Source organism: Delphinapterus leucas, chromosome 2 (assembly GCF_059928025.1).
Source record: "Delphinapterus leucas isolate spDelLeu-1000000601 "Yukka" chromosome 2, BTC_Dleu_Yukka2, whole genome shotgun sequence".
NCBI lineage: Eukaryota > Metazoa > Chordata > Mammalia > Artiodactyla > Monodontidae > Delphinapterus > Delphinapterus leucas.
This window is the reverse complement of record NC_143130.1, coordinates 96,802,319-96,829,715: the sequence shown is the minus strand read 5'-3', so window position 1 is coordinate 96,829,715 and position 27,397 is coordinate 96,802,319. Positions and strand designations below refer to the sequence as shown.

The following is a 27,397-nucleotide window of genomic DNA, read 5'->3' as shown; positions in this document are numbered from 1 at the left end:
GGTCAAGGTGGTATTATTATTCCTACTTTACAGATAAGGAAACAGTCTCAGGTTAAGGGCTTGGGCCTTTATTCCAGTTCTTTTAACCTCTAGTCCCATAGTTTATCACTAGCCCAGCTGTTCTTCTTGAACCCTACTTACCTCAAAGTATTTCATTTCACTGTAAATTCGTTTCAGGAGTAACTGGGCTGCAATGGTTTCTACTCTGGGTCCTGAGACCTAGAATATGATCTTCCTTGGCCATTAGAGATAACCTCTCTGAAATGTTGAAGTTTCTTTGCTTTTCTGCCTCCAGGATAAAAGTACTCAGCATGTCAATGGCACCCAAGTCCAAGGCAAGCACTCCCCACCCCATGTTCCTTCCTGTCTTTCAGCTGAATGCCAGGAAGGTCAGCTGCTTCCCAGAGTAGGGACCTGCTTATAACAACCCCTACACTCTCAGTCTGGCACAGGGTTATGTAGTACTTTCTAACCCTCCTTGTATCATTAGATAATTGCCGTCCATTAGAGTATCAGTTACAGCAGTGAGAGTCAAAGTGCTAATCTCTTTTAATTTATTAGTTAAGACATCTTCCTTCTAGTCACTGTTTTAGGTTTTCATCACTGCATTATACGTAATACTTTCCTGGTGTTTTGTGTGAGCCTGCATGCATATAGAATGCTTGGGAAAAGCAGGGTGCTAGTGTGTATTAGGGTCCTGACTGACAGTGGACCCTTTCCCTTTCCCAGATTGTTTTTAAGCAGCTCTCCTTGGGGGATGCTCTGGCCTCTGTACTCAGATGCAGATCAGCAGGCACTCATTTTCTTATTCTTGCCTTCTGTGTGGTACATTTTAGAGCACTTTTAAGGTCACAACAGAGCTTGCCTTTCAGTGAAGCCATAGTTCCCAAAACAAATTAAGAAAAGCCAGGTCATTTCTTCTACTCTCTGATGGATGGGGAAAGCCTGAGAGCATCTCTTTAATCATGCACTGTACTCTTTAGACTCCATTTACTACCACACTCTGGCAATGAAAGAATTAGTTTTCCTTCTGTCTTGGAGTCAACAGAATAAGGCTTTTGCAGGAATAGGTGAGCAATCTCTGGGCTAATGGCTGGGTTAAGATACTTCTATGTCAGTTTTGCCTACCACAAGTCTTGACCATCTCCTTTATGGTTTATTAGATTCTGTGATCTTGAGAGAAGAGGTACTGGGCAAATATTTAAAATATGTGCTCAGACCAAAAAAACACTCAGGAGCTTCTGGTTTAAAGGAGTAAATGTAAAATATTACAAATATGATCTATTCTGCAGGAAAAAAATCTTGGGAAATTATCAGTACCCATTTGAGTCTCTTTCTCTATATTAAATAGGAGTAATGTGACTGGTCCCCATATTTTAAGTGATTATTTTATTTCCCTAAAACCCTGTCATATATAGTGAGTTTGGTTGTTTGCCATTGGCATGACAGACTCTATTGAGTTAGCCTCATGGGAGATGAGGCACTTCTGTCATTTCTTTTGAAAATTGTGTTGGAAGGAAAAAGACCAAGGTTCCCTTCCCACACTCAGGTTCAGCCAGGCAAGCCCTTGTTAAATTGAAACATTTTATTTCTTCTATTTTAGCTCTTATCTTTTATCTCTCCCCTCCAGGGGATAAGCATCATAGGCTATAGATGACAGTTGCTAAGCTTAGGCAATGGCAGATTGCAGCAGATAGACAGTGGAAGGATAAGGAAACCAGATAGCTTTCTAGCACCTCCTGAATTGGATTCACCTGTGTGACTTCACATTTAAGCCTTTTTTTACTCTCATACACAATCCCCCTTTTCCCCCCACCCTGGAAGTTCAGAATTTGACTCTGTTGCACGTGAGAAATCCAAATCTGTAGGTGAAAATAGATCTATCCACTCTAACACACATGTGACCCTGGTAGCTCGCCCTTTATGCTCTCAGCCTTTTCATATTCCCATTGGGTAGAAGTACAAAGGGACTTCTTTGTACAAAGAAGGGATTTCTGTACAAAGAAGTACAAAAAGATACCCTGTTTAGAAGAGATGGGTCATGCTCATTTTCATAACCAGCCAATAAATATTGACTACTATGTGCATAGTTGTGCTATTTCCTGTAAACAAAGCCAGTGCAAAAGATGTTTTATACATTATTGCCTCTAGTAATATCTGTATTCTCAGCATAGGAAGTTGATATATTTTAGCTCAGTTAACTATGAAACTGAACACTTTGGCCTCTTTTGGATTCTTTCAAACTGACCTAAAAAGTATCTTCCTTGAATGATTAAGATTTCAAATGGTTGAAAAATAGCTTTTAGAAGAGAAGCATTAGGATTTCTTTCTAAATAGTGATCTAAGTGTTGAATTGTTAAAAGTTTGAGAAGTAAATTCATTTATAAAGAGAAGTCGCTGTTAATGTATATCACTTAATACATAAGTGGTATATTACTTAATATATCATTTATTCACTTAATATATCATTCTAGAACATGGAGCTGTTTTATTTTCACTTGTCCCTTCTTCCTAGCTCCTGAGTACAAAAACAAAGTGGCAATTAAAATAACTAAGAGTAAATTAAAATAAAAAATCAGAAGATTAAAATACTGCCCTTTCACAATATTTTATCAAGGTAAATTAACAGACTGTAGTTCTTAAAAATAGCTCATCTGGAACATTTCTAAGGTGGAAATCTCATCAGAACTATCCCTTCACCCCACACCCCCAAAAAAACTCCAAAGTAAATTTACTTCTGATCTTGGCTATTGTGAGGTAGGAGGTAGATTTATGATCACCTTATAATATGATCACATTATAGAAGGAGCAAAGACTTGGTGCTTTTGTTAAATATTAGATGTAGAATTTTTATGTTAATACCAGATTTATAATTCAATCTGTGATGATGGAAAGATGAATATTATTTTGATTTTTTTATCCTCCCCCTCCTTGGTTGGTTGGTTTGTTTATTTAGTATTATCTCAGTTTGTTTTACAATTTCCGGGGTTTTTTTTTAATATTTATTGAAATATAGTTGATTTACAATGTTGTGTTAGTTTCAGGAGTACAGCAAAGTGATTCAGTGCTTTTATATATACTTTTTAAAATTTTTAATTTAATTTAATTTTTTAAAATAAATTTATTTATTCATTTATGGCTGCATTGGGTCTTCATTTCTGTGAGGGCTTTCTCTAGTTGCAGTGAGAGGGGGCTACTCTTCGTTGCGGTGCGCGGGCTTCTCATTGCGGTGGCTTCTCTTTGTTGTGGAGCACGGGCTCTAGCCGTGCGGGCTTCAGTAGTTGTGGCACGTGGGCTTAGTAGTTGTGTCTCGTGGGCTCTAGAGCACAGGCTCAGTAGTTGTGGTGCATGAGCCTAGTTGCTCCGCAGCATGTGGGAATCTTCCCGGACCAGGGCTCAAACCCATGTACCCTGCATTGGCAGGCAGATTCTTAACCACTGTGCCACCAGGGAAGTCTTGAATTTTACTTTATTTTATTTTATATATATATTCTTTTTTAGATTCTTTTCCATTATAGGTTATTATTGAGTATAGTTCCCTGTGCTATACAGTAGGCCCTTGCTGGTTATGAATATTATTTTTAGAGTACATAAAATAAAGTTTCTAAGTAAAGTATTTTTCACCTAAAATCATTCTCCTAAATTGACAAGTTAAAATATCAAAGGAGGTGTGGTTTAATGTAACTAAATAGTCTCTGTGAATTTAAAAAATGATTTTATGGTCTTTCAGACTTATAATTAAAGTGCTTGATGAAGATGATTTTTTTGGCCTTGGAGTGATCAACTGTGTATTGCCTGCCTGTTAGTTTGATAATACAAGTTGCAGGTTCCTTATATTTAGATGTATGGGATCTCCTATTGAAGATCCAATGTAAACATTATGTTGTAGTGTAATATATGCAGATTTAAATATATATATATATGTATATGTATATATATATTTTAATGATCTACTATACTTTCTGACTCCTTGGAGTTGGTACCAGTGATACTACCATCCATGCCAAAGAGTGGCCTTCATCGTTTTCTCCCTGTGTTTTCTGAAGTTTTCTCTTGCTAAAAAGCTTTATTCCCTGCTTTCCTGGGACCCACTCCAGAACTCAGCCATGCACTGTGTACTGAAACCCAGACATACCAATCTCTAGCAAATTGCTGACCTCTCTGCCACAGGAAACATTAGAAGCTGTTTCCTGTACCAACTGAGTTATAGTTAACTCAGTTGACTTGCCATTAAGTTGATATATTTGCTTTTCTATTGATAAAAAGTATACTAATTAAATTTTATGTTTATTATATCAATTATCTACTGACATTAAGAAATTACAAACCAGAGGTTATGAAGTTTTAACAAAGGTTTCAAGAATCAATATCTTTCATCTTATAAAGTGTATTTGTTTCGGATCCAAAGCAGTAGAGACTTGGAATCATTTTGATGAATGTCAGAGACTCTTAATTCTTGAAACTTACAGCTTTTCTCGATAAAATCCCTGGTTCAATTTTCCTTTTTCTTTTTTCCTTGTAGTGGACTTTTGGGAGCAATAAAAATAAGAAGAAAGGAAAAGCCAGAAAAATAGAGAAGAAAGGAACCATGAAGAAACAGGCCAATAAAACTGCTTCCTCAGGCAGTTCGGACAAAGACAGTTCAGCTGAGAGCTCAGCCCCTGAGGAAGGTGAGTCAAGTGGTGCAGACTTGGGAGTGAACTCTTATTTAGTAGAAGCTGCAGTCAGAAATGGAGGGAAAAGGTGCCTGCATTACAATTACAGCATGGCCTCTGCCTTTATTGCAGGGGTCTCTAATCTTTTCAATGGTCATGGTCTGTTTAGAATCTGAATGAAGCAAGAAAAATACATGCATTCCAAAGCGTTAGTGAAGCCCTTGAAACCCATCCAGGAAACCCGTGAGGATTCCCTGCGTTAGAGTCTCCATTTACCTTAACTTGAGTGCCTTCTCTTTCCTTTTTCTTGGTTATTCATAGGGGGAAAATCCTTGAACCAGATACAAAACTCAGTAAAAAATGTTGTTTTGAAATGAGAATTTTTGCTAACACTAGTTTGAAAGTGAACTTGTTCCAGGACTAAAATGGTAAACTTTATATTTGTTTTGAGTAATAATGTTTATATACAAAGTGGCTTGTACAGAATTGGCCTAACCTGCTTTTTAAGCACATGCCTGTGAATGTTAGCTCAAATTGAGTCAAGCACAAAATTGCTAGTTTAACATAATACTCAGTTACAATATGTAATGCTTTTTTCCATCACCCTTTGTCCTACCAAGATCCAGTATCATTAGGAATTCACTAATCCATTTAATGACTTATTAAAACATTGATTTTTTTAAATGCCAACTAATAAATGTAGAAGAAAGTATAGTTAGACAATCACCATTTTCAGCCATCATAGTAATAATTGAAGTGTTATCAACGAGTGTTAAAACCACTGGATGATAGTTTGTTGAGGAACAAGATGTTTACACAGTCTCAAAGCATCTCCGTATACTTATTATGAAAATTGAATATGGACTGTATGTCAGATAATGCTATTTCTTAAATGTTAAATTTCCTGAGTTTGATCATTGTATACTTGGTTATATAAGAGACTCCTTTTTACAAGAAGTATTTAGGGGTGAAAGGTCACAATCTCTGCAGCTTACTCTCAGTTCAGCAAAATAAATGATAAAAATGTGTAAATTGTTTTATGTATGTAGACAGAAAGTGAATTGGCGATGTTAACAATGGGTGAACCTAAGTAACAGATGTACGGGAGTTGAATTATTCTTGCAACTTTTTTCTGTAGGTCTGTAATTTTTTCAAAATACAAAAGTCAAATTAAAAAGATCATGTTGGTTTCTTAATCCAGCCTAAGTTTCTGTAACCTGTGTTTGCATTTGCCAAAGGCAGACCAAGGCTTTTCCCAAGGGAGGTGAGATGACCATGTTCCACTTCACCTAGAAGAGCCAAGGGGTAATGATTATCAACACTGTGGGGCCACCTGTGGCTCTGTCTTCTGCAGCATCACCTAATCTTGTGTTTGGTCCTTTGTTGCAGGTGAAGTGTCAGATTCTGACAGCAACAGCTCCTCCTCCAGTTCAGATTCAGACTCTTCCTCAGAAGATGAGGAATTCCATGATGGCTATGGAGAAGACCTCATGGGAGATGAGGAAGACAGGGCCCGTCTGGAACAGATGACAGAAAAGGAGAGAGAGCAAGAACTGTTCAACCGCATAGAGAAGAGGGAGGTGTTAAAAAAAAGGTAAAGTGGTAGTCTTAATGATAAAATAAAATAATAAAGTAATTTCCCAAAGTTCACATTTGGAGCCCTGTCTTCACAGGAGTCAAGACTTGAAATTTCTTCTCATTATTTATGAGTTAGGAATCTGACTATCCTCCCAGCATGCTTTTTGTATTTTTTTTAAGCTCAAATGTTAAATTGCATTTTGATATACAAAGCTGCTTAAGTATTTTGGATTACTTTTGCCATATTTAAATGGCAGAAGTTTTTCTTTATCTCCTAACAGAATTTCAAGGTGAAATAAACTTGACTTTGTCTCAGGAGATAAAATAGTCCTCACAATTTGGATCCTTCCCTACCTACCTAATATTGCGAAATAAACAGAAGCATTTTCCTTGGCAGCAGTTAGTCCCATTTCGTCTGGGAGCCTGTCTGTCCCTTCTGGAGACCATATTAAGTCTGGTGAGTTATTCTAGACAAGAATATTTGGCTTTCAGTCAGCAGCAAGTAATAGACATTTGTTTTGAGTGTGAATGCTTCCACGGTTACCTGTATTGGAACAAACAGGACTTAAGAAACTACCACAGTTGCCACATGGTTAAGAATGACTTCTGAAATTTGTATTTCTGAATTGGGGAGAGCATAACAAGAGGTTCTCATATAAGGCCAATAGGGCCCTATGATAAAATCACAAAGTAGCTCAAGAGTAGTGGGTGGCTGATCTCAAACTTGGGTTTTTTATTTTTCACCTTATATGACTGAAGCAGTTGACTGACTGATTCTGTGACTTTTTTAGTGATTGGAAGAATGTTTACAATGACGATAATTAAGACAGAAGTTCAGAGCCATTCACAGAAAATGGAGGTTTTTGTAGCTCATTTGTTTAGCTGCAAGGCAGTACAATATGGTAACTCAGAAACTTTCTCCATGTTTTTAATGTAAACACCATTAGCATCCTGTTTTATAGCCAGCAACACCAGTAGTGAGGTATCATTTTTGGTTCTTAGATTCTTCACCTATTCTAGAGCTTCCTCTTCTTTTATTAAAAAAAAATTTTTTTTTTAAAGGTAAGTGCAGGCAGCATAAAGGTAGCTTGGTTGTGCAAAGAGCACTGACATTTCCATCAGAAAGTCTAGGCTCAGGACTTCCCTGGTGGTCCAGCGGTTAAGGATCTGCCTTCCAATGCAGGGGATGCGGATTCGATCCCTGGTCAGAGAACTAAGATCCCACGTGCCGCAGGGCAACTAAGTCTGCGTGCTCTAGAGCCTGCACGCTGCAGCTAGAGATCCCGCTACCACAGCTACTGAGCCCGTGTGCTCTGGAGCCCGTGCGCCACAAGGAAACATCCCACATGCCACAACGAAGACCCCGTGTGCTGCAACTAAGACCCAATGCAGCCAAATAAATACATATTTTTTTTAAAAAAAGAAGAAGAAGAAAGAAAATCTAGGCTCAAGTCAAACTCACTGTCCAGGTTATCTGAATTAGTCACTTACCCTCCTCATTCCTCAGCTTTCTCGTTGGGGATTGTTGTAAGTCTTCAGTGAGATAATACATATAAGAACATAATGTAAATATAAGCTGTTAACTTTTTTAAAATTGAAGTATAGTTGATGTACAATATTATATAAGGTACAGATGCATAATTTAGTGATTCACAGTTTTTAAAGGTTATACTCCACTTATAGTTATTATAAAATATTGGCTATATTCCCTGTGTCGTACAATATATCCTTTAGCTTATTTTATACATAATAGTTTGTACCTCCTAATCCCCTACCCCTATATTACCTCTCCCTGCTTCCTTCTCCCCACTGGTAAGCACTCGTTTGTTCTCTATATCTATGAATCTGTTTCTTTTTTATTATATTCACTAGTTTGTTGTATTTTTTAGATTTCACATATACTTGATAGCATACAGTGTTTGTCTTTCTGTGTCTGACTTATTTCACGTAGCATAGTCTCCTCTGAGTTCATCCATGTTTTTGTAAATGGCAAAGTTTCATTCTTTTTTATGACTGAGTAGTATTCTATTGTATGTATATACACCACATCTTCTTTATCCATTCATTCCATATTTTGGCAATTGCAAATAATACTGCTATGAACATGGTGGTGTATGTGTCTTTTGGAATTAGCATTTTTGTTTTTCAGGTATATACCCAGGAGTGGAATTACTGGGTCATATGGTAGTTCTATTTTTAGGTTTTTCTTTTTTTTTTAATATTTTAAAAAATATTTATTTATTATTATTATTACCTTTTGGTTTCTTTTTTTTAACATCTTTATTGGAGTATAATTGCTTTACAATGGTGTATTAGTTTCTGCTTTATAACAAATTGAATCAGTTATACATATACATATGTCCCCATATCTCTTCCCTCTTGCGTCTCCCTCCCTCCCACCCTCCCTATCCCACCCCTCTAGGTGGTCACAAAGCACTGAGCTGATCTCCCTGTGCTATGCGGCTGCTTCCCACTAGCTATCTATTTTACATTTAGTAGTGTATATATGTCCATGCCACTTTCTTACTTCGTCCCAGCTTACCCTTCCCCCTCCCCGTATCCTCAAGTCCATTCTCTAGTAGGTCTGCATCTTTATTCCCATCTTGCCCCTAGGTTCTTCATGACCATTTTTTTTTTTTTTAGATTCCATATATGTGTGTTAGCATAAGGTATTTGTTTTTCTCTTTCTGAATTACTTCACTCTGTATGACAGTCTCTAGGTCCATCCACCTCACTACAAATAACCCAGTTTCGTTCCTTTTTATGGCTGTGTAATATTCCATTGTATATGTGTGCCACATCTTCTTTATCCATTCATCTGTTCATGGACACTTAGGTTGCTTCCATGTCCTGGCTATTGTAAATAGAGCTGCAGTGAACATTTTGGTACATGACTCTTTTTGAATTATGGTTTTCTCAGGGTATATGCCCAGTAGTGGGATTGCTGGGTCGTATGGTAGTTCTATTTTTAGTTTTTTAAGGAACCTCAGTGTTGTTCTCCATAGTGGCTGTATCAATTTACATTCCCACCAACAGTGCAAGAGGGTTCCCTTTTCTCCACACCCTCTCCAGCATTTATTGTTTGTAGATTTTTTGATTATGGCCATTCTGACTGGTATGAGATTATATCTCATTGTAGTTTTGATTTGCATTTCTCTAATGATTAATGATGTTGAGCATCCTTTCATGTGTCTGTTGGCAATCTGTATATCTTCTTTGGAGAAATGTCTATTTAGGTCTTCTTCCCATTTTTGGATTGGGTTGTTTGTTTTTTTGATATTGAGCTGCATGAGCTGGTTGTAAATTTTGGAGATTAATCCTTTGTCAGTTGCTTCATTTGCAAATATTTATTTATTATTTATTTATTTAGGCTGCACCGGGCCTTAGTTGCGGCACACGGGGTTTAGTTGTGGCATGCATGTGGGATCTAGTTCCCTGACCAGGAATTGAACCCAGGCCCCCTGCGTTGGGAGCTCAGAGTCGTACCCACTGGACCACCAGGGAAGTCCCTATTCTTAGTTTTTTAAATTATTATTATTATTTATTTTATTTTATTTATTTTTGGCTGCATCGGGTCTTAGTTGAGGCACGTGGGATCTTCGTTGAGGCACGCTGGATCTTTCATCATGGCGCGCAGACTCCTCTCTAGTTGTGGCGTGCAGGCTCCAGGGTGCGTGAGCGCTGTAGTTTGTGGCACACGGGTTCTAGTTGAGGCGTGTGGGCTCAGTAGTTGTGGCATGCAGGCTTAGTTGCCCCACAGCATGTAGGATCTTAGTTCCCTGACCAGGAATCGAACCTGCGTCCCCTGCATTGTAAGGCGGATTCTTTACCACTGGACCACCAAGGAAGTATCTATTTTTAGAGAAACCTCTGTACTCTTTTCCACAGTGGCTGCGCCAGTTAATTTTCTCCACATCCTCACTAACATTTGTTATTTGTGTTCTTTTTGATGATGGCCGTTCTGACAGGTGTGAGGTAATATCTCATTGGGGTTTTGACTTGCATTTCCCTGATGATTAGCAATGTTGAGATCTTTTCATGTGCCTGTGGGCCATCTGCATTTCCTCTTTGGAAAAATGTCTCTTCAGGTCTTCTGCCCATTTTTTAATCAGGTTGTTTGTTTTTTTGATGTTGGGTTGTATGAGCTGTTTATATATATATATTTTTTTGATATTAACTGTGTATTGGTCATATCATTTGCAAATATTTTCTCCCATTCAGTAGGTTGTCTTTTTGTTTTGTTGATGGTTTCCTTTGCTATGCAAAAGCTTTTAAGTTTAATTAGGTCCCATTTGTTTATTTTTACTTTTATTTCCTTTGCTTTAGGAGACATCCAAAAAAATATTGCTGCGATTTATGTCAAAGAGTGTTCTGCCTGTGTTTTCCTCTAAGAGTTTTATGGTTTCTGGTCTTACATTTAGGTCTTTAATCTATTTTGAGTTTATTTTTGGATATGGTGTTAGAAAATGTTCTAATTTCATTCTTTTACATGTAGCTGTCCAGTTTTCTCAGCACCTCAGGTATTAACTTTTAGAAATAACTTTATTGAGATGTAGTTTACACACCATAGAATCTACCCATTGAAAGTGGTTGAAAGTGGTTCGGTGGTTTTTTATACATTCATAAAGTTGTGTAGCCATCACCACAATTAATTTCAGAACATTATCATCACCCCAGAAAAAAACCCTGTACTTATTGGTACTCAGTTCCCTCTATTGCTCCTAGCCTTAGGAAGCCACTAACTTTCTGTCTCTATAGATTTCCCTATTTCTGGGCATTTTATATAAATGGAATCAGAAATATGTAGTCTTTTGTGCCTGGCTTCTTTCACTTAACATATATTTGAAGTTCATTCATGTAGCATGTATCAGTACTTCATTCCTTTTTATGGCTGAATAATATTCCATTATGTGTATATACCACATTTTATTTATTAATCTGTTTTGATATCTTTGCTGTTGTGAATAGTGCTACTATGAACATTCATGTACAAATATTTGAGTATCTATTTTCAATTCTTTTGGGTATATACATAGGAGTGGAATTGCTGAGTCATATGGTAATTTTATGTTTAACTTTTTGAGAAACCACCAAACTGTTTTCCATAACAGCTGTACCATTTTACATTCCCACCAGCAATATATAAGAGTTCCAGTTTGTCCACATCCTTGCCAACACTTGTTATTTTTTCTTTTTTTGATAATAGCTATCCTGGTAAATGTGAAGTGTCTTATTGTGGTTTTGATTTGCATTTTCCTGTTGACTAATGATGTTTAGAATCTTTTCAAATCCTTGTTGGAGAAATGTCTGTTCAAGTGCTTTGCGTATTTGTTAATTGGGTTATTTGTCTTTTTGTTGTTGAGTTATAAGAGTTCTTTATATATTCTGGTTAGTAGACCCTTATCAGATAACATGATTTGCAAATATTTTCTCCCATTCTGTAGGTTGTATTTTTCACTGTCAAGTATTGTTTAATGCACAAAATTTAAAAATTTTTATGCACAATAAATTTTTTCTTTTCTTGCTGCAGCTTTTGATATCTAAGAATCTTACCAAATCCACGTTCATGAGTATTTACCCAGATGTTTTCTTGTAAGAGTTTTATAGTTGTAGGTCTTATGTTTAGATCATTGATCCATTTTTTAAAATTTTATATTGGAGTACAGTTGATTTACAATGTTGTGTTAGTTTCAAGTGTACAGCAAAGTGATTCAGTTATACATGTACATATATCTATTCTTTTTCAGGTTCTTTTCCCATGCAGGTTGTTACAGAGTATTGAGTAGAGTTCCCTGTACTATACAGTAGGCCTTTGTTGATTATCTGTTTTATGTATAGTAGTGTGTATATGTTAATCCCAACCTCCTAATTTATCCCTCTCCCCCTCGTTGATCCATTTTGAGATCATTTTTTGTATATGGTGTGAGGTAAGAGTCCAACTTTATTCTTTGGCATGTAGCTATCCAGTTGTCCGAGTACCACTTGTTGAAGAGACTGTTCTTTCCCCAGTCTTGGCACCATTGTTGAAAATCAGTTGTTCATAGATATATGGATTTATTTGTTGACTGTATTCTGTTCCATTGATCATTATGTTTATGGTTATGCCAGTACCATACTGTTTTGATTACTGTAGCTATGTAGTCAATTTTTAACTTGGGAAGTGTTAAGTCCTCCACCTTTGTTCTTCAAAATTGTTTTGGCTATATGGGGCCCTCTGCATTCCCATAGGAATTTTAGTATCAGCTTATCAATTTCTGCAACAGCAAAAGAAGCAGCTGGGATTTTTATAGGAATTGTGTTGAATCTGTTTATCAAATTTGGAAGTATTGCCATCTAATATTAAGTCTTTTAATCCATGAATGTGATATCTTTCTACTTACTTAGGTATTATTTAATTTCTTTCAACAGTCCTTTAGTTTTGGGTGTGAAAGACTAGCACTTGTTTTGTTAAATTTATTACTAAATATTGTATTCTTTTGGATGCTACTGTAAATTGAATTGTTTTCTTTGTTTCGTTTTTGGATTATTCATTGCAAGTATATAGAAATACAGTTAATTTTTGTATATTGACCCTATTAAGAATTAAGTAAAAAATTTCATATTGGGTTTATTTTAGAATGTTATGAAAAGAGTTTAATATTTATTTTATTCCTTCCATAAAGTTCCTTAAATTCACACACAAAAAAATAGTTTTGTTTCATAAAAGCCTGCTTTTTGTTACAGGGAGAGAGCCTAGATTGCATTTGTTTAAGAGAGTAGCATATTTATTCACATCTTTGCTGGGGTGGAGCTGAGGGAGGCATTTTTCCTAATGAAGAAAGATGGAGAGTGGTGTTTTTAAAATACAGCCTGTGTCTTGACCACCTTAAAAATGTGACAGTGGGGCTTCCCAGGTGGCACAGTGGTTGAGAGTCCGCCTGCCAATGCAGGGGACACGGGTTCGTGCCCTGGTCCGGGAAGATCCTACATGCCGCGGAGCGACTAGGCCCGTGAGCCATAGCCACTGAGCCTGCGCGTCTGGAGCCTGTGCTCCGCAACGGGAGAGTGGCTCTCTGTGGCTTCATTATGTTTCTAATAGGACACCATTGGAGTTGATCCAAGAATCAACTATTTTCTTCCATTATGTGAAGTTGCGGAAGAGCAGTGCGTTACCAACAGGATACAACAGTATTCTCTCATTTTAAGTCTATTCCACCTTAATGCTTTCAAGTACTTCTGGTGTATTTATATTCAATATTTCTAATGTACTTATAAGATACATTGGAGTTTCTTACAGGAAACCAAAACATTTATTAACTCCTTCCCCGCACTTAATTCGTTTCTCCTACGTAATAGAAATCAGTCTACAAATATTTCATTGCCACTTAAAAACCAAATAAATATATTTTAAACAGATTTGAAATCAGGAAAAAACTGAAAACAGCCAAAAAGAAAGAAAAGAAAGAAAAAAAGAAAAAGCAAGAAGAGGAGCAGGAAAAGAAGAAACTGACACAGATTCAAGAATCTCAGGTAGGAGATTCAATAGTCCTCGTTATTCAAAGAATAAAACCTCTATTTTGAGTGTGTATGTGTGTTTATATAAAAGATGGGTTTATATTAATCAGCCTAGGTCAGTTAGTGCAAGACTATTTATGTACTATCTTCATCTTATAGGTTTCATTAATCTCTGGACATATCATTTCACCATTAGCTGTGCTGTTTAACTCCATGGGAATTCTACTCAAGTCTGCATGTAAAAAGCAGCTCATTGGTGTGTGAGCACTCCTTAAGGGAAAGTTTGTAAACTTCCTGTCCCGGGTAGCTGAATCGGTTATGATGTTTACTCAGGTGTATGTCATCCTGGACTTGGTAATAAATGTAGCTGGGAAAATTAGTCATCTCTGCATTTATCACAAAAAGCTTTGTTGACAGTATTAACATATATTAGCTGTGATCTAGGGAGTCCTTCCAGAAAGTGTTTATCTTATACTTCTTAGGCTTTCTGTTTATTAGGCAGGTAAGACAAGGACTGACTTTACTGCTCTATCCTCTTTGTCCACAAGAGGATGCTCTCTCCTCTTAAGCAAATTTCAATTTCTGTAACCAATATAGATTCACATTGGAGAACCGAATGATTTTTAGGTATAGAGAATGTTATCATCAGCTGTTGGTAAAAAGAGCCATCCTACATATTTTTCCCTTCCCAGGTAACATCCCATAACAAGGAACGACGTTCCAAACGGGATGAGAAACTAGATAAGAAATCTCAAGCCATGGAGGAGCTAAAAGCAGAGCGAGAAAAACGGAAGAACAGAACAGGTAGGTGGGGAAAATGTGATGGCTACTTTGTGTCTTTGATCATATGATTTAACTTCCTGATGCCAATTTTAATTTTTCCCCCTTTTTAGCTCTCTAGTATAGGCAGTTCCAAACACATACAGAGAATAGTGTAATGAAACTCCATGAACCCATCCTCCAACTTCAGCAGTCAACTCATAGCTAATCTTATTAAATCTACACTGCCCTCTTCCTTTGGGTTATTTTGAAGTAAATCCCAGCATCATCATATTTCAACCATAAATATTTCAATATCTGTCTCTAAAAGATAAGGACTCCTATTTTAAATGTAACTACAGTACCATTACTATACCTAAAAAATAGTAACAAATATTTTCTCCCAGTCTGTAGGTTGTCTTTTCATTTTATTTATGGTTTCCTTGGCTGTGCAAAAGCTTATAAGTCTGATTAGGTCCCATGTGTTTATTTTTGCTTTTATTTCTTCCCTTTTAAAAAATTATTTGTTTATTTATTTTTGGCTGCATCAGGTCTTAGTTGTGGCACGCAGGATCTTTCATTGTGGCATGTGGGCTTCTCTCTGGTTGTGGCGCATGGGCTCTGTAGTTGCAACACACAGGCTCTCTAGCTGAGGCATGTAGGCTCAGTAGTTGCAGCATGCGGACTTAGTTGCCTGGTGGCATGTGGGATCTTAGTTCCCTGACCAGGGATCAAACCCACATACCCTGCACTGGAAGGTGGATTTTTAACCACTGGACCACCAGGGAAGTCCCTGCTTTTATTTCTATTGCCTTGGGATACTGACCTAAGAAAACACTGGTACGATTTATGTCAGAGAATGTTTTGCCTGTGTTCTCTTCTAGGAGTTTTATGGTGTCATGTCTTATATTTAAGTCTTTAAGCCACAAAATAGTGATATTCTAATGTATCGTTCTTTCTTCATTTATTATCTGGTATGCTTCTAGAAAGAGAAATTTCTCATCAGCTATTCCGTTACCACCAGGGACATTTTGTATAGGAAAGGCAGAGTAAATTCTTGCCTTTTTTTCCCCCTTTTATTTACTAGTTTTCAAAAGAATGAGATAGTTCCTTGGCAAACTCCAAAGATAACCAGTGAAATTTGTTTATTTTGAATATCCCTGTGAACTCATGGATTTTAACATACTTTATGGGTTTTTTTAATATAAATTTATTTATTTTTATAAATTTATTTATTTTTATTTTTGGCTGCATTGGGTCTTCTTTGCTGCATGCGGGCTTTCTCTAGTTGTGAGCAGGAGCTACTCTTCGTTGCAGTGCACGGGCTTCTCATTGCGGTGGCTTCTCCTGTTGCGGAGCATGGGCTCTAGGTGCACGGGCTCAGTAGTTGTGGCTTGCAGGCTCAGTAGTTGTGGTGCACGGGCTTAGTTGCTCCTCAGCATGTGGGATCTTCCCAGGCCAGGGCTTGAACCCGTGTCCTCTGCATTGGCAGGCGGATTCTTAACCACTGCGCCACCAGGGAAGACCCCATACTTTATGTTTTTACTCCATTGCAATTATTATTATTATTGTTGAGACTCAAATTGTCTTATCTTCAAGCAGTTGTAGCCTGTGTCCTTTTTTTTTTTTTTTTTGTAGCCTGAGTCCTTTTGATGTGAAACCCCAGTAGTCTTTAATAGCTTTCTTGCTTTCTGGATTTGGAATCAGACATTTCTCTAAGGAGCCCTGGGTTTTTTTTTGTTTTGGGTGGGGTTTTTTTCTCATGAGAAATTGTATTTAGACACCATAGTCTAGACGCAGGAGTGCGACTGGGTTGGTTATTATTTCTAAGTCTTCAGTGTCCACAGCTAGGATTTTTTTTTTTTTTAAGAATTTATTTTGAGCCTCATACTGGTATGTCCATTTCAAAACCAGGATACCAAGTTTTTTTGTTTTGTTTTGATTTATAGCAACTTTCTTAAGGTATAATTAAGGTACCATACTGTTTACTCATTTAAAGTATATAAGGCAATGGCTTGTAGTATATTCACAGCTGTGTGGTAAAACTCAATGAGTTTTAAGATGTTTCATTACCCCAGAAAGAAACCCTATATCCCTTAACTGTCACCCCCCTCTACGGACCTGTTATCTCCCAGCCCTAGGCAACCACTGGTCTACTTTCTGTCACTATAGACTTGCCTATTCTGGGCATTTCATATAAATGGACTCATACAATATATGATCTCTTGTGTCTGGCTTCTTTCACGTAGCATGCTTTCTAGGTTCATCCATGTTGTAGCACGTAACAATACTTCTTTTATGTCTGAATAATATTCCATTGTATGGATATACACATTTTATTTATCTGTTCACCTTTTGAGGGACACTGGGTTGTTTCCACTTTTTGACTATTATGAATAATGCTGCTCTGAGCATTTATAGTGGAATTGTTAAAGCATATGGTAACTCTGTGTTTGACTTTTTTTTTTTTTGCGGTACGCGGGCCTCTCACTGTTGTGGCCTCTCCCGTTGCGGAGCACAGGCTCCGGACGCGCAGGCTCAGCGGCCATGGCTCACAAGCCTAGCCGCTCCGCGGCATGTGGGATCTTCCAGGACCGGGGCACGAACCTGTGTCCCCTGCATCAGCAGGCGGACTCTCAACCACTGCGCCACCAGGGAAGCCCTGTGTTTGACCTTTTGAGAAACTGCCAGGCTGTTTTCCAAGAGGCTTAACCATTTTGCATTCCCAGCAGCAACTTATGAGGGTTCCACTCTTTCCACATCCTCACTAACACTTGTCATTGTCTTTATGATTATAACCATTTCAGTGAGCATGAAGTGGTATCTTGTTGTGGTTTTGATTTGCGTTTTCCTAATGACTGGTGATGTTAAGTATCTTTTTGTATGCTTATTGGCCATTTGGATATCTTCTTTGATGAAATGTCTAGTCAAGTCCTTTGCCCATGTTTTAATCACATTCTTTGGTTCTTGTTGAGTTGTAAGACTTTTAAAATTATTTTGAATATTAATTCTTTATCAGAGACACGATTTACAGATATTTTCTCCCATTCTCCCATAGGTTGTCCGTTCACTCTTTAATAGTGTCATTTGATGCATAAGTTAATTTTGGTGAAGTACTGTTTGCCTTCACTTTTTTTTCTTTTGTTGCCTGTACTTTCGGTGTCACATCCAATAAATCATTGCTAAATCCAGTGTCATAAAGCTTTCCCCTGTTTCCTTTGAAGAGTTTGATAGTTTTAGCTCTTACATTTAGGTCTTTGATCCAGGGACTTCCCTGGTGGTTCAGTAGTTAAGACACGCTGCCAGTGTTGGGAACCCGGATTTGATCCCTGGTCAGGGAACTAGATCCCGTATGCCGCAACGAAGATCCTGCACGTGGCAACGAAGATCCCATGTGCCACAACTAAGACCCGGCGCAACCAAAAGAAAAGAAAAAAAATGATCTTTGATCCGTTTGAGTTAATTTTTGTATGCGGTGTAAGGTTAGAGTCCACGTTTTTTTTTTTTTTTTTTTTGGCATGTGGGATATCCAGTTTTCCCAGCACAAGTTTGTTTTCGGTTTTTTTGTTTTGTTTTGTTTTTTAATATTTATTTATTTATTTGGCTGCATTGGGTCTTAGTTGCGGCACACAGGATCTTCGTTGCCATGTGCAGTATCTTCGTTGCAGCATGAGAGATCTGTAGTTGCGGCATGCAGGCTTCTTAGTTGAGGCATGTGGGGTATAGTTCCCTGACCAGGAATCAAACCCGGGGCCCCTCCATTGGGAGCACGGGGTCATAGCACTGGACCACCAGGGAAGTACCACAGCACAAGTTTGTTTTTTGTTTTTCTTTTGTTTTTTATAAATTTATTTATTTTTGGCTGCACTGGGTCTTTGTTGCTGTGTGCGGGCTTTCTCTAGTTGTGGCGAGCGGGGGCTACTCTTCATTGCAGTGCGTGGACTTCTCATCGCGGTGGCTTCTCTTGTTGCGGAGCACGGGCTCTAGGTGCGTGGGCTTTAGTAGTTGTGGCACGCAGGCTCAGTAGTTGTGGCTCACAGGCTCTAGAGCACACAGGCTCAGTAGTTGTGGCGCACGGGCTTAGTTGCTCCATGGTATGTGGGATCTTTCCGGACCAGGGATTGAACCCGTGTCCCCTGCATTGGCAGGCAGATTCTTAACCACTGCGCCACAAGGGAAATCCCCCCACCCCAGCACAAGTTTTTGAAATGACTGTCATTTCCCTATTGATTGGCCTTGACACCCTTGTTGGGAATCATCTGACCATATATGCAAGGGTTTATTTCTGGGCTCTCTATTTCATTGGTCTGTATGTCTGTCTTTTGAATGACTATGTTTTAAAGTCGCTTGTTGGGAGTTCCCTGGTTGTCTAGTGGTTAGGATTCAGCGCTTTAACTGCCGTGGCCTGGGTTCAATCCCTGACCAGGGGAATGAGATCTTACAAGCCCCACAGTCAAAAAAAAAACCAACACAAAACACTTGTTATAGTTGTTTTTTGTGTGGTTGTGCCATCAAATGAGTACTTTGTTTTATTTTGCTTGTGATCTGTAGAGATGACTTAATGTTCTGTTCTATGATTATACACGATGCAAGGTTCCAAAGTCAAATCTACTAAGCAAGGTATATTCAGAGAAATTTAGCATCTATAGCCTTCTCTTTCACCCCTTGCCTCCCTCCCATAGTAGATGACCACTTAAAAAAATTCTTTTTATATCCTTCCTTTTTATTTTTTAAACAAAAGGACACAGATTCACCCTCCATCTTAGATTAATGTTAGTGCATTATACACACTTCTCTCTGCCTTGCTTTTCTCACTTAACCATATATTCTAAAGATAACTCCTTAGTTTTTATGTTGAGCAATGGTTAGTAGATTACCTGTTTTTGTAAATAATTTTATTGGAATACAATTATGCCCATTTTTTCATAATCGTGACTACTTTCTGTCCACAGTAGCAAAGTTGAGTAGCTGATACAGTGACCATATAATGCCTATCCTAGAAATATTTATGTGTTCATTTAAAACATTTTCTGACTCAGGATGCAGTGTAAGGCTCGGCTCTTGCCTTTTTTTACAGCTGCAGCGTAGTTCATTGGGTGGATGTGCTAGAGGTGATTCAGCCACTCCCCTTTGTGGACATTTGGGTTGTTTTCAGTCTCCTGCTATTACAAATAGTACTGTAAACTCAAAGTAAGTTTTTCCTGAAAGACTCTCTGAAGACATCTTAAGTTTATCCCCAATTTTCCTGCCAATCTTCAAGTGCCTTGAGAGATATAAAAGACAGCTGTCAGTAGAGTTGGTGACCCTTTTTGCCCACTTAGTGACAGTCTTCCAGCCCTTTTTTTTTTTGTCTACCGCGGCTTGACATTCGGTGTGACTTAAACTTTCTGGTTAACGTACTTGTTAACACAAGTAATCACAAACCAGGCCAGAGAGGACGGAGCTGTCTATTGGGTCCTTTTCCATGTTCCAGTTCTTTTTCAGGGATGAAAGATGTTTCAGCTTCTTATTGAGAGAATCTAGGTAAACATTTCCTCTTTTTTTAAGCTGAGCTCCTCGCCAAGAAACAGCCATTAAAAACCAGTGAGGTGTACTCTGACGATGAGGAGGAGGAGGAAGATGACAAGTCCAGTGAAAAGTCAGACCGCTCATCCCGAACATCGTCATCTGATGAAGAAGAGGAGTAAGCTGTGTACACTTTGGTCTGGTAGTCAAGACAGGTGGTTCTTTGTGGAGAGGCTTAGCGTAGTTCCAAATTTCCCCTGTTCGGGTGACGAACTTTGGTCTGGTTCCGTACCCTGAATTGCCAAGCTGGGCTCCCCAGCACACCAGCCCAAACATATACTTCTGCTGTTGGCTCTTAGCCTGTACCCCTGCACATTTTATCATGGCCAGGCGGGTAGGAGCTGCCTTCATGTCACCCTCAGATTGGCCAGGAGCTTCCATTAGTTTTCCTAGTCTGATAGGTTATCTGGGATGGCAGCCTCATTTGAGACAGTTCACACTACTGGTTAGGAATAGGATTCTAGTCCCACTTTCCTGTTGCTTCATTTATTTCTCCTACTGTATGAAATCACACATACTTCGGTTAAGTTTTAAGAAGTTGGTATTATTTATTTACCTTGATCTGTTTTTATGATGCACATTTTTCCCAGTGTCCTTTGTTCCTCACAGGAAAGAAGAGATCCCTCCAAAATCACAACCGGTCTCCTTACCAGAGGAACTGAATCGGGTTCGATTATCACGGCATAAGCTGGAACGTTGGTGTCACATGCCCTTCTTTGCTAAAACTGTCACAGGATGTTTTGTACGGATTGGCATTGGAAACCACAACAGCAAACCAGTTTACCGAGTTAGTATTTCTTTCCTTGGACAATTGTCCATGTTTTATGTTTTAAATATAATGATTCTTAGCTAGGAGTAGGAACTACTGAACAAATCTGTCACTTTTCCCATTTGATGGGAAAATAGACTCCAATTGAGATGCCCTTAGAGCAGTGACAGTCTGAGCCAACCAGAGATCTATTGTGACCTGCTGCCAGGAGGAGTACTTGGAGCCCAAGGGTTTAGATTTAGAACAATTTTCTCTATCCTCCTTTCATGTAGATGTGAGAAGGCAGACACTTAACGAAGTATTTTTCAAGAGTTATGTAATCTGGAAGATTTGTTCATTTGAAAAATAAATAAATGAAAAATTTCCATGTTACATACTAAGTGACCTCTGGAACAGGGAGTTATATTGAGGTTTGAAAAATGACGAACAGGGACTTCCCTGGTGGCACAGTGGTTAAGAATCCGCCTGCCAGCATGGGGGACGCGGGTTCGAGCCCTGGTCCAGGAAGATTCCGTATGCCATGGAGCAACTAAGCCCGTGCGCCGCAACTACTGAGCTTGCACTCTAGAGCCTGCGAGCCACAACTACTGAGCCTGTGAGCCACAACTACTGAGCCCCTGCGCCTAGAGCCTGTGCTCTACTACAAGAGAAGCCACCGCAGTGAGAAGCCTGCGCACCACAACGAAGAGTAGCCCCTGCTCTCCGCAACTAGAGAAAAGCCCATGCGCAGCAACGAAGACCCAATGCAGCCAAAAATTAATTATTTTTTTTAAAAAAAAGAATCTGCCTGCCAATGGAGGGGACACGGGTTTGAGCCCTAGTCCGGGAAGATCCCACATGCTGTGGAGCAACTAAGCCTGTGCACCACCACAACTACTGAAGCCTGTGCTCCACACAAAGAGAAGCCATCGCAATGAGAAGCCCTCGCACCTCAACGAAGAGTAGACCCCACTTGCTGCAACTAGGAAAAGACCACACGCAGCAACAAAGACCTGATGCAGCCAAAAATAAATTAATTTTTTAAAAACACCCTCCAACCTAATAGATTATCTTGTGAGTTCCAGCTCTGCTTCTGTGGTCTAGATGACTAGAACATAGCTGTTTGATTTTTTTTTTCTTTTTGTTTTTGTTTGTTTTGTTCTGGGTTGTTTGGTTTTAACGTGTTTTGCCTCCTTCTGTGAGGACCAGGGGCCATGTCATGTCCCAGAAACCTTGGCAACAGAAACAGACCTCATGGTCTTCACACTTGATTGATAAAACTGACCTCTGAAATCCAGGTGCACCCCTTAGTAAGGTAGAATTAAGTTGGAGGGGAAGCTTCCAACGCCCCACCAGGCTAACTGCCTCCTCGCCTGGCGCTTGCTTAATTCTGGGCACAGGTGCCTGGCCGTCTGAGTTCTAAGCCCGAGAAAGGTGCCCAGAACACCTGGCAGCTGTGGGCTTCTCTCAGCGTGGGGTCACTCATCTGCACTCATGCAGATGGAGCCAGAGGGTGGGGTGGAGAGCTCTGAAAGAGTCTGTTGTGATTGGTGTCTCTGTCCTCGCTTAGGTTGCTGAAATCACGGGTGTAGTGGAAACCGCCAAAGTTTACCAGCTTGGTGGCACCAGAACAAACAAAGGGCTACAGCTACGGTAGGAGAGGTGCTTCTGTGGCAGCTTCTGCTCCCGTGCAAACAGGCACTGCCTGTTGCGGCTGTTATTCACTCCCAGTGTGATGTTTCTTGTTACAGTAATACTGTTTGTGTTATCCCCGCAGGGGACTTGGAGGGAAACTTGTATTCTGCCTTTGCCTATAGGGAAAGTAGGATATATCTCTCTCATAGGGGAAGTCAGGGATATGGAGCAGTGGGACACATAGAAGGAAAATGTCAGACTGCGAGACCCCCTCCTCCCAGAATCCTGCAGGCATTCCTCGGTGAGCATGGTCAGGAGGCTTGCTTCTGGTCCTGGCTCCATCACTAACTAACTTGATCTTTCACAAGCCAGGTTACCTTTTTGGACTTGGTTTCTGCTTCAATAACATGATATTGACTGAATGCTGGCTACATGCCACAGTTCTAGGCATCAGGATAGAAGCGAGAACAAAACACACACACAAATCCCTATCCTCTTGGAGCCTGAAAATTCTAAAGGCCCTATATGGGAAGGAACAGAAGTAACTTGCCGGGTGACTGCAAATAGTGGGTCATAGACAAGGCTCTGCCATGGCCTTACTTGGCCTCTCTGGTCTCTCTGTTCCCTTCTCCCATTCCCATCATTTCTCCTGGACTGTTTGAAAAGAGCCAGTTGCTGTGGGCAGCAGCCATGACGTGCTGAAAGTGACTGTCTCTGGGAGGATGACACTGACTCACGTGGCCAGCACAGGAGTCAGCAGAACGGCAGTGTTCTTTCTAGGGATAGAGCTTCCTTGTCATTCAGATATCTATGTAATATTTCATATTCTTGATGCCAGTTGACTGTGATGGATTTTATTGTAAATGGACTTTTGAAGCACTGGCCAAATCCACTTGTTTCCAGGGCTCACTTTGATTTTTAGTCCCTGCTGCCCGTTAGAACAACCTGGGAGGGGCTTTTTGTGTGTACAATTTCAGTGCCTGGTTCCTACTCCCAGAGATTCTGATTCAGTTGATCTAGAGTGGTGCTTTGGCACTAGAAGTTTTGTAAATATTCCTAGATGATTCTAAAGGGTAGCTAGGATGGAAGCTAGGTGGGGTTGCTCTTCTGGCGCTGCAGTCAACATACCCATTCCTGAAGCTGCTCTTTTTTGTGTAGGCACGGCAGTGACCAGCGAGTGTTCCGCCTAGAGTTTGTCTCAAACCAGGAGTTTACTGAAAGCGAATTCATGAAGTGGAAAGAAGCGGTAAGTGGACAGACAGCACCTCCCTAGCAGTTGTTGATGAAAACACCGAGAGAGCCTCTTTCCAAAACCCTTTATCATAAATAACCTTTTATCATGTTTTGGTCCAGATGTTCTCTGCTGGCATGCAGTTGCCCACTCTAGATGAAATCAATAAGAAGGAATTATCTATTAAAGAAGCTCTTAATTATAAATTCAACGACCAGGACATTGAAGAGGTAAGAAACCTGGTACCCCAGAGTCCGGAGGCTCATCAAGAACCAGTGTTAGAGAAGATCATGCCTTTCTTTTCTTTCCTGTATCTTGACATTTTTGGCTCTGCTACTGTTGCATGAGAAAGAGGGAATACTATTATCGCTACCTTATTATTTATGGTTCATCAAGATTTTCTCCATACATTCTCACTTGAAGTCATAGACTAAGGAAGTGTATTCAGGGTTCAGGAATCTGTATTCTTCTTCTAGGCTTGGTCCTTTAAGAGTTTTCTTTTTCCAAAACATTTTGGTAAAATTCCTTGATCTCTGTTCGCTTGGACAGTGGCTAGCCTGACAGTACAAGGTCCTTGGGCTGCTGCTCTTTATTGGTGCATGTTTCTTCCCACTATCCCAGAAGAATCTCCGTGACCCCGGAAGCAGCATAGCATCCCTTGGAATGAACTCGCTCTCTCTGTGGGGCATGGCATTGCTGTAGGAAGAGCAGCCCCTGTTTAACTAGCTGCTTACCTCCAAAATGGGCTCACTACCTTGCCTACAAAACTAATTTAGAAATACCTCACTGCTGGTATCTCCTCTCTGGTACAGATTGTAAAAGAGAAAGAAAGATTCAGGAAAGCTCCACCCAACTATGCTATGAAGAAAACGCAACTCCTAAAGGAAAAGGTGAGGACTTGTGGTTGAGCCTCTCTCCCTGTCCTGTAAGGCGATGTGGAAATCAAACTTGTTCACCGTTTTTCAAGTTAGTAGTGTCAGGATTGGGAGAAAATGCTGGGCTCAAAGGTAAGCAACAGTGCTTTCTTGGCACCTGGGCAGCATCCTTTGGCTGTTTTCCTTTCTATAAATTGAAACTGATCTTGCTTGTTCCATTTTCCTCACTTTCTAGTCACTTTAGTTTCGTGTGTAATAAGATAGACCCCAGGGTAGTATCAGCACTGGGTCTGAACAGACTAATGATATTGCCAAGCCCAGCTGCGGTGGGTGGTTTTCCGTTCTTCACATCAGGGTGGGGTGAGCCTTGTTAGGCTGAGTTAGCCATGTGGGGCCTGGGTTCTACGGTGTTTGTTTTCAGTACTCTTTCACACCTCCTGTCATTTGTTCATCATGTGAGGTATCTTGCCTGTGCTGGAAGTAATGGGACACTTAATATAGAGCCAGTCATAGCCAGAATCTCACATGTCTCTCTATGTGCAGGCCATGGCCGAGGACCTGGGGGATCAGGACAAGGCCAAACAAATCCAAGACCAGCTGAACGAGCTGGAGGAACGAGCAGAGGCCCTGGACCGCCAGCGGACCAAGAACATATCTGCGATCAGGTGTGTTACAGATCCTTGGTCCACAATTATCAGGCGAGCCTGTGGCCTTGTACGCACTGTGCCCCAGTGGCTCCACGTATCTCCGGGGTGAGGACTCAGTGGTCCCCTCCCTCCTTTCACAGCCCACTGACTCATGCCTCTTACTCACCCCACAGTTACATCAACCAGCGGAACCGGGAGTGGAACATTGTGGAGTCTGAGAAGGCCCTTGTGGTGAGTAAGACAACTTTATCTGGATCACTGAAAATAATTTTAATTAATAAAACAATATGTAATAAAACAATATGTAATCTTTTCTGTATCTTGCTTGAGTTTATCTTTCAATTATTGAAGTAACGTGTACACTTAACACACACATAGTTTCTCTGTAGGCACACATACAAGCACATAAGATATTAATTTATAATAAAAAGCAGCAGTCTTCTACCCTGTCTTATCCCTCCCCATCTTTAGATTCTACTCCATGCGTATTCATTTTTATCAGTTTCCAGTCTTTTTCTTTTGGTTGTTGCCCCCATAATCTGCTCTGGTGTTCTTAAAGGGAAAAGGATGATAGACAGCCTTTGACTTTTTTTAGGACCTTTCAGACTGTTATTTATATGTAAGCTTACGATGAATGAGAGGCGGGGGGCAGGAGATACAGTTCTGTAATACATGCTCTCTGTTTCAGGCTGAAAGTCACAACATGAAAAACCAACAGATGGATCCTTTTACCAGGCGACAGTGTAAACCTACCATCGTTTCTAATGTGAGTGCCTAGAGAGGACGTTTTTAGTCAGGACCTAGATTCTGGGACATAAAATGAATTCCATTAGGAGATTAATAAAGAAGTTAAAAATAATATTGTCTTAGTGGGATTTGCTTGCCTCAAACTCTTGGGTCTGGATACTTCCTTTTTTTATCTTACTCTAGGACATACAGGTAGTGAAAACCTGGCATGGATTTGTAGAAACCTATGGACTAACCGCCTATGCCAGGGCAGGTTTACCAGTGCAGCAGAGGTGAGGAATGTGTAGGCTGAAGCGCCTAGCTAGGGCCCGTCTGGGCTGGGCTTCAAAGCTTTTAATTGCCCCTTTTTGCAGCGTGGAGGAAAACCCCACTGATCTGCTGATGGGCCCACTGTGGTGCCTGTGATGTCAGTGGTGGTAGGTGGGACAGAAGCTGGTGGTAGGACTGTGTGAGTGTTGAACAATCTCTAAAATAACTTGCATTGTCTCTCAGTCCAGAGACCCGGCTGTTCAAGCTGCCATATTGGCCCAGCTGAACGCAAAATACGGTTCTGGGGCGTTACCAGATGCTCCAAAGGAAATGAGCAAGGCAAGTATACTACTGGAGCTCGGCCGCTGGTCCGGACACCAGAGGCACTTCCTGGGTCGGGTTTGATTGTCCCCACCTGGAGGAACATGGCGTCCCACTTGCAGTCCTTTCTCCATCCTCATTATTTACAAATGTAATAAACAACTACTGAATTCTGGTCAGATGACCTAAATTCTAAACCCAACACCACTACTTAATGAAGTCCTTGACTACGGCTTTAGGCAACTGACCTCTAGCCCTCTAATCCACATTTTCTCATACGTAAAGTGGGGGTAATATTATATACCCTGCTTATTTAACTCATAGGACAATTAGAAGGAGTAGTTGACGTGTAAGGATGAGGCAGTTGTAAAAGTGAAAGTTCTTTGAAAACTAAAATATTAAACCAAGAGAAACTGCCCGTTTAGAAGCCATTTTCTGCCTTTTCCTGAGGAGCCCAAACTGTTCCAGGAATTCCTAAAATCTTGGGTCAGAGGTGGCTTGTTGTCTTAAGCCCACCCTTTCTCCCTCACACCACAGACGTGAGCCTTCCCTTCCCTCTCCTCTTTTAGGCTCAGAAAAGAAACTTCTTTGTGGCCTCTCCTGTCCTCCCTCTGAGAGAAGGAATCAGAAAAGGGCCTTAGTAGGAAGATCTAATGAACTCGAGCAGGAGCCTTTACCGTTAGTGGTCACTGCTTCTTGAAGTCCACTTGCATTTATACTTTGTAATTACTTTTTCTCTTCACATTGCAGGGTCAGGGAAAGGATAAAGATTTGAATTCTAAGTCAGCCAGTGACCTCTCAGAAGACTTGTTCAAAGTACATGATTTCGACGTGAAGATTGATTTACAAGTTCCCAGCTCAGGTAGGTGAAGGTGCAGATTGGTGATGAGCAA

General features: G+C 40.0%; 1 protein-coding gene across 3 annotated transcripts in view; it reads left to right on the top strand.

Annotated features, from left to right (window-relative positions):
- The window catches only part of RTF1 (RTF1 homolog, Paf1/RNA polymerase II complex component), a 48,789-nt gene that overhangs the window by 19,039 nt on the left and 2,353 nt on the right, over window positions 1-27,397 (top strand). For 2 of the 3 annotated variants that reach the window (XM_022587417.2, XM_089905134.1), the window contains 15 exons: window positions 4,523-4,670; window positions 6,045-6,249; window positions 13,628-13,742; window positions 14,420-14,531; window positions 20,034-20,169; window positions 20,661-20,838; window positions 22,370-22,452; window positions 23,593-23,680; window positions 23,788-23,895; window positions 24,478-24,555; window positions 25,084-25,205; window positions 25,361-25,418; window positions 25,876-25,953; window positions 26,427-26,522; window positions 27,255-27,366. In XM_022587417.2, the coding sequence (XP_022443125.1) occupies window positions 4,523-4,670; window positions 6,045-6,249; window positions 13,628-13,742; window positions 14,420-14,531; window positions 20,034-20,169; window positions 20,661-20,838; window positions 22,370-22,452; window positions 23,593-23,680; window positions 23,788-23,895; window positions 24,478-24,555; window positions 25,084-25,205; window positions 25,361-25,418; window positions 25,876-25,953; window positions 26,427-26,522; window positions 27,255-27,366 (1,717 nt within the window). Of the gene's footprint in view, window positions 1-4,522; window positions 4,671-6,044; window positions 6,250-13,627; window positions 13,743-14,419; window positions 14,532-20,033; window positions 20,170-20,660; window positions 20,839-22,369; window positions 22,453-23,592; window positions 23,681-23,787; window positions 23,896-24,477; window positions 24,556-25,083; window positions 25,206-25,360; window positions 25,419-25,875; window positions 25,954-26,117; window positions 26,397-26,426; window positions 26,523-27,254; window positions 27,367-27,397 lie in introns of those variants that run through there. The other variant, XM_089905141.1, reaches the window with a different exon arrangement.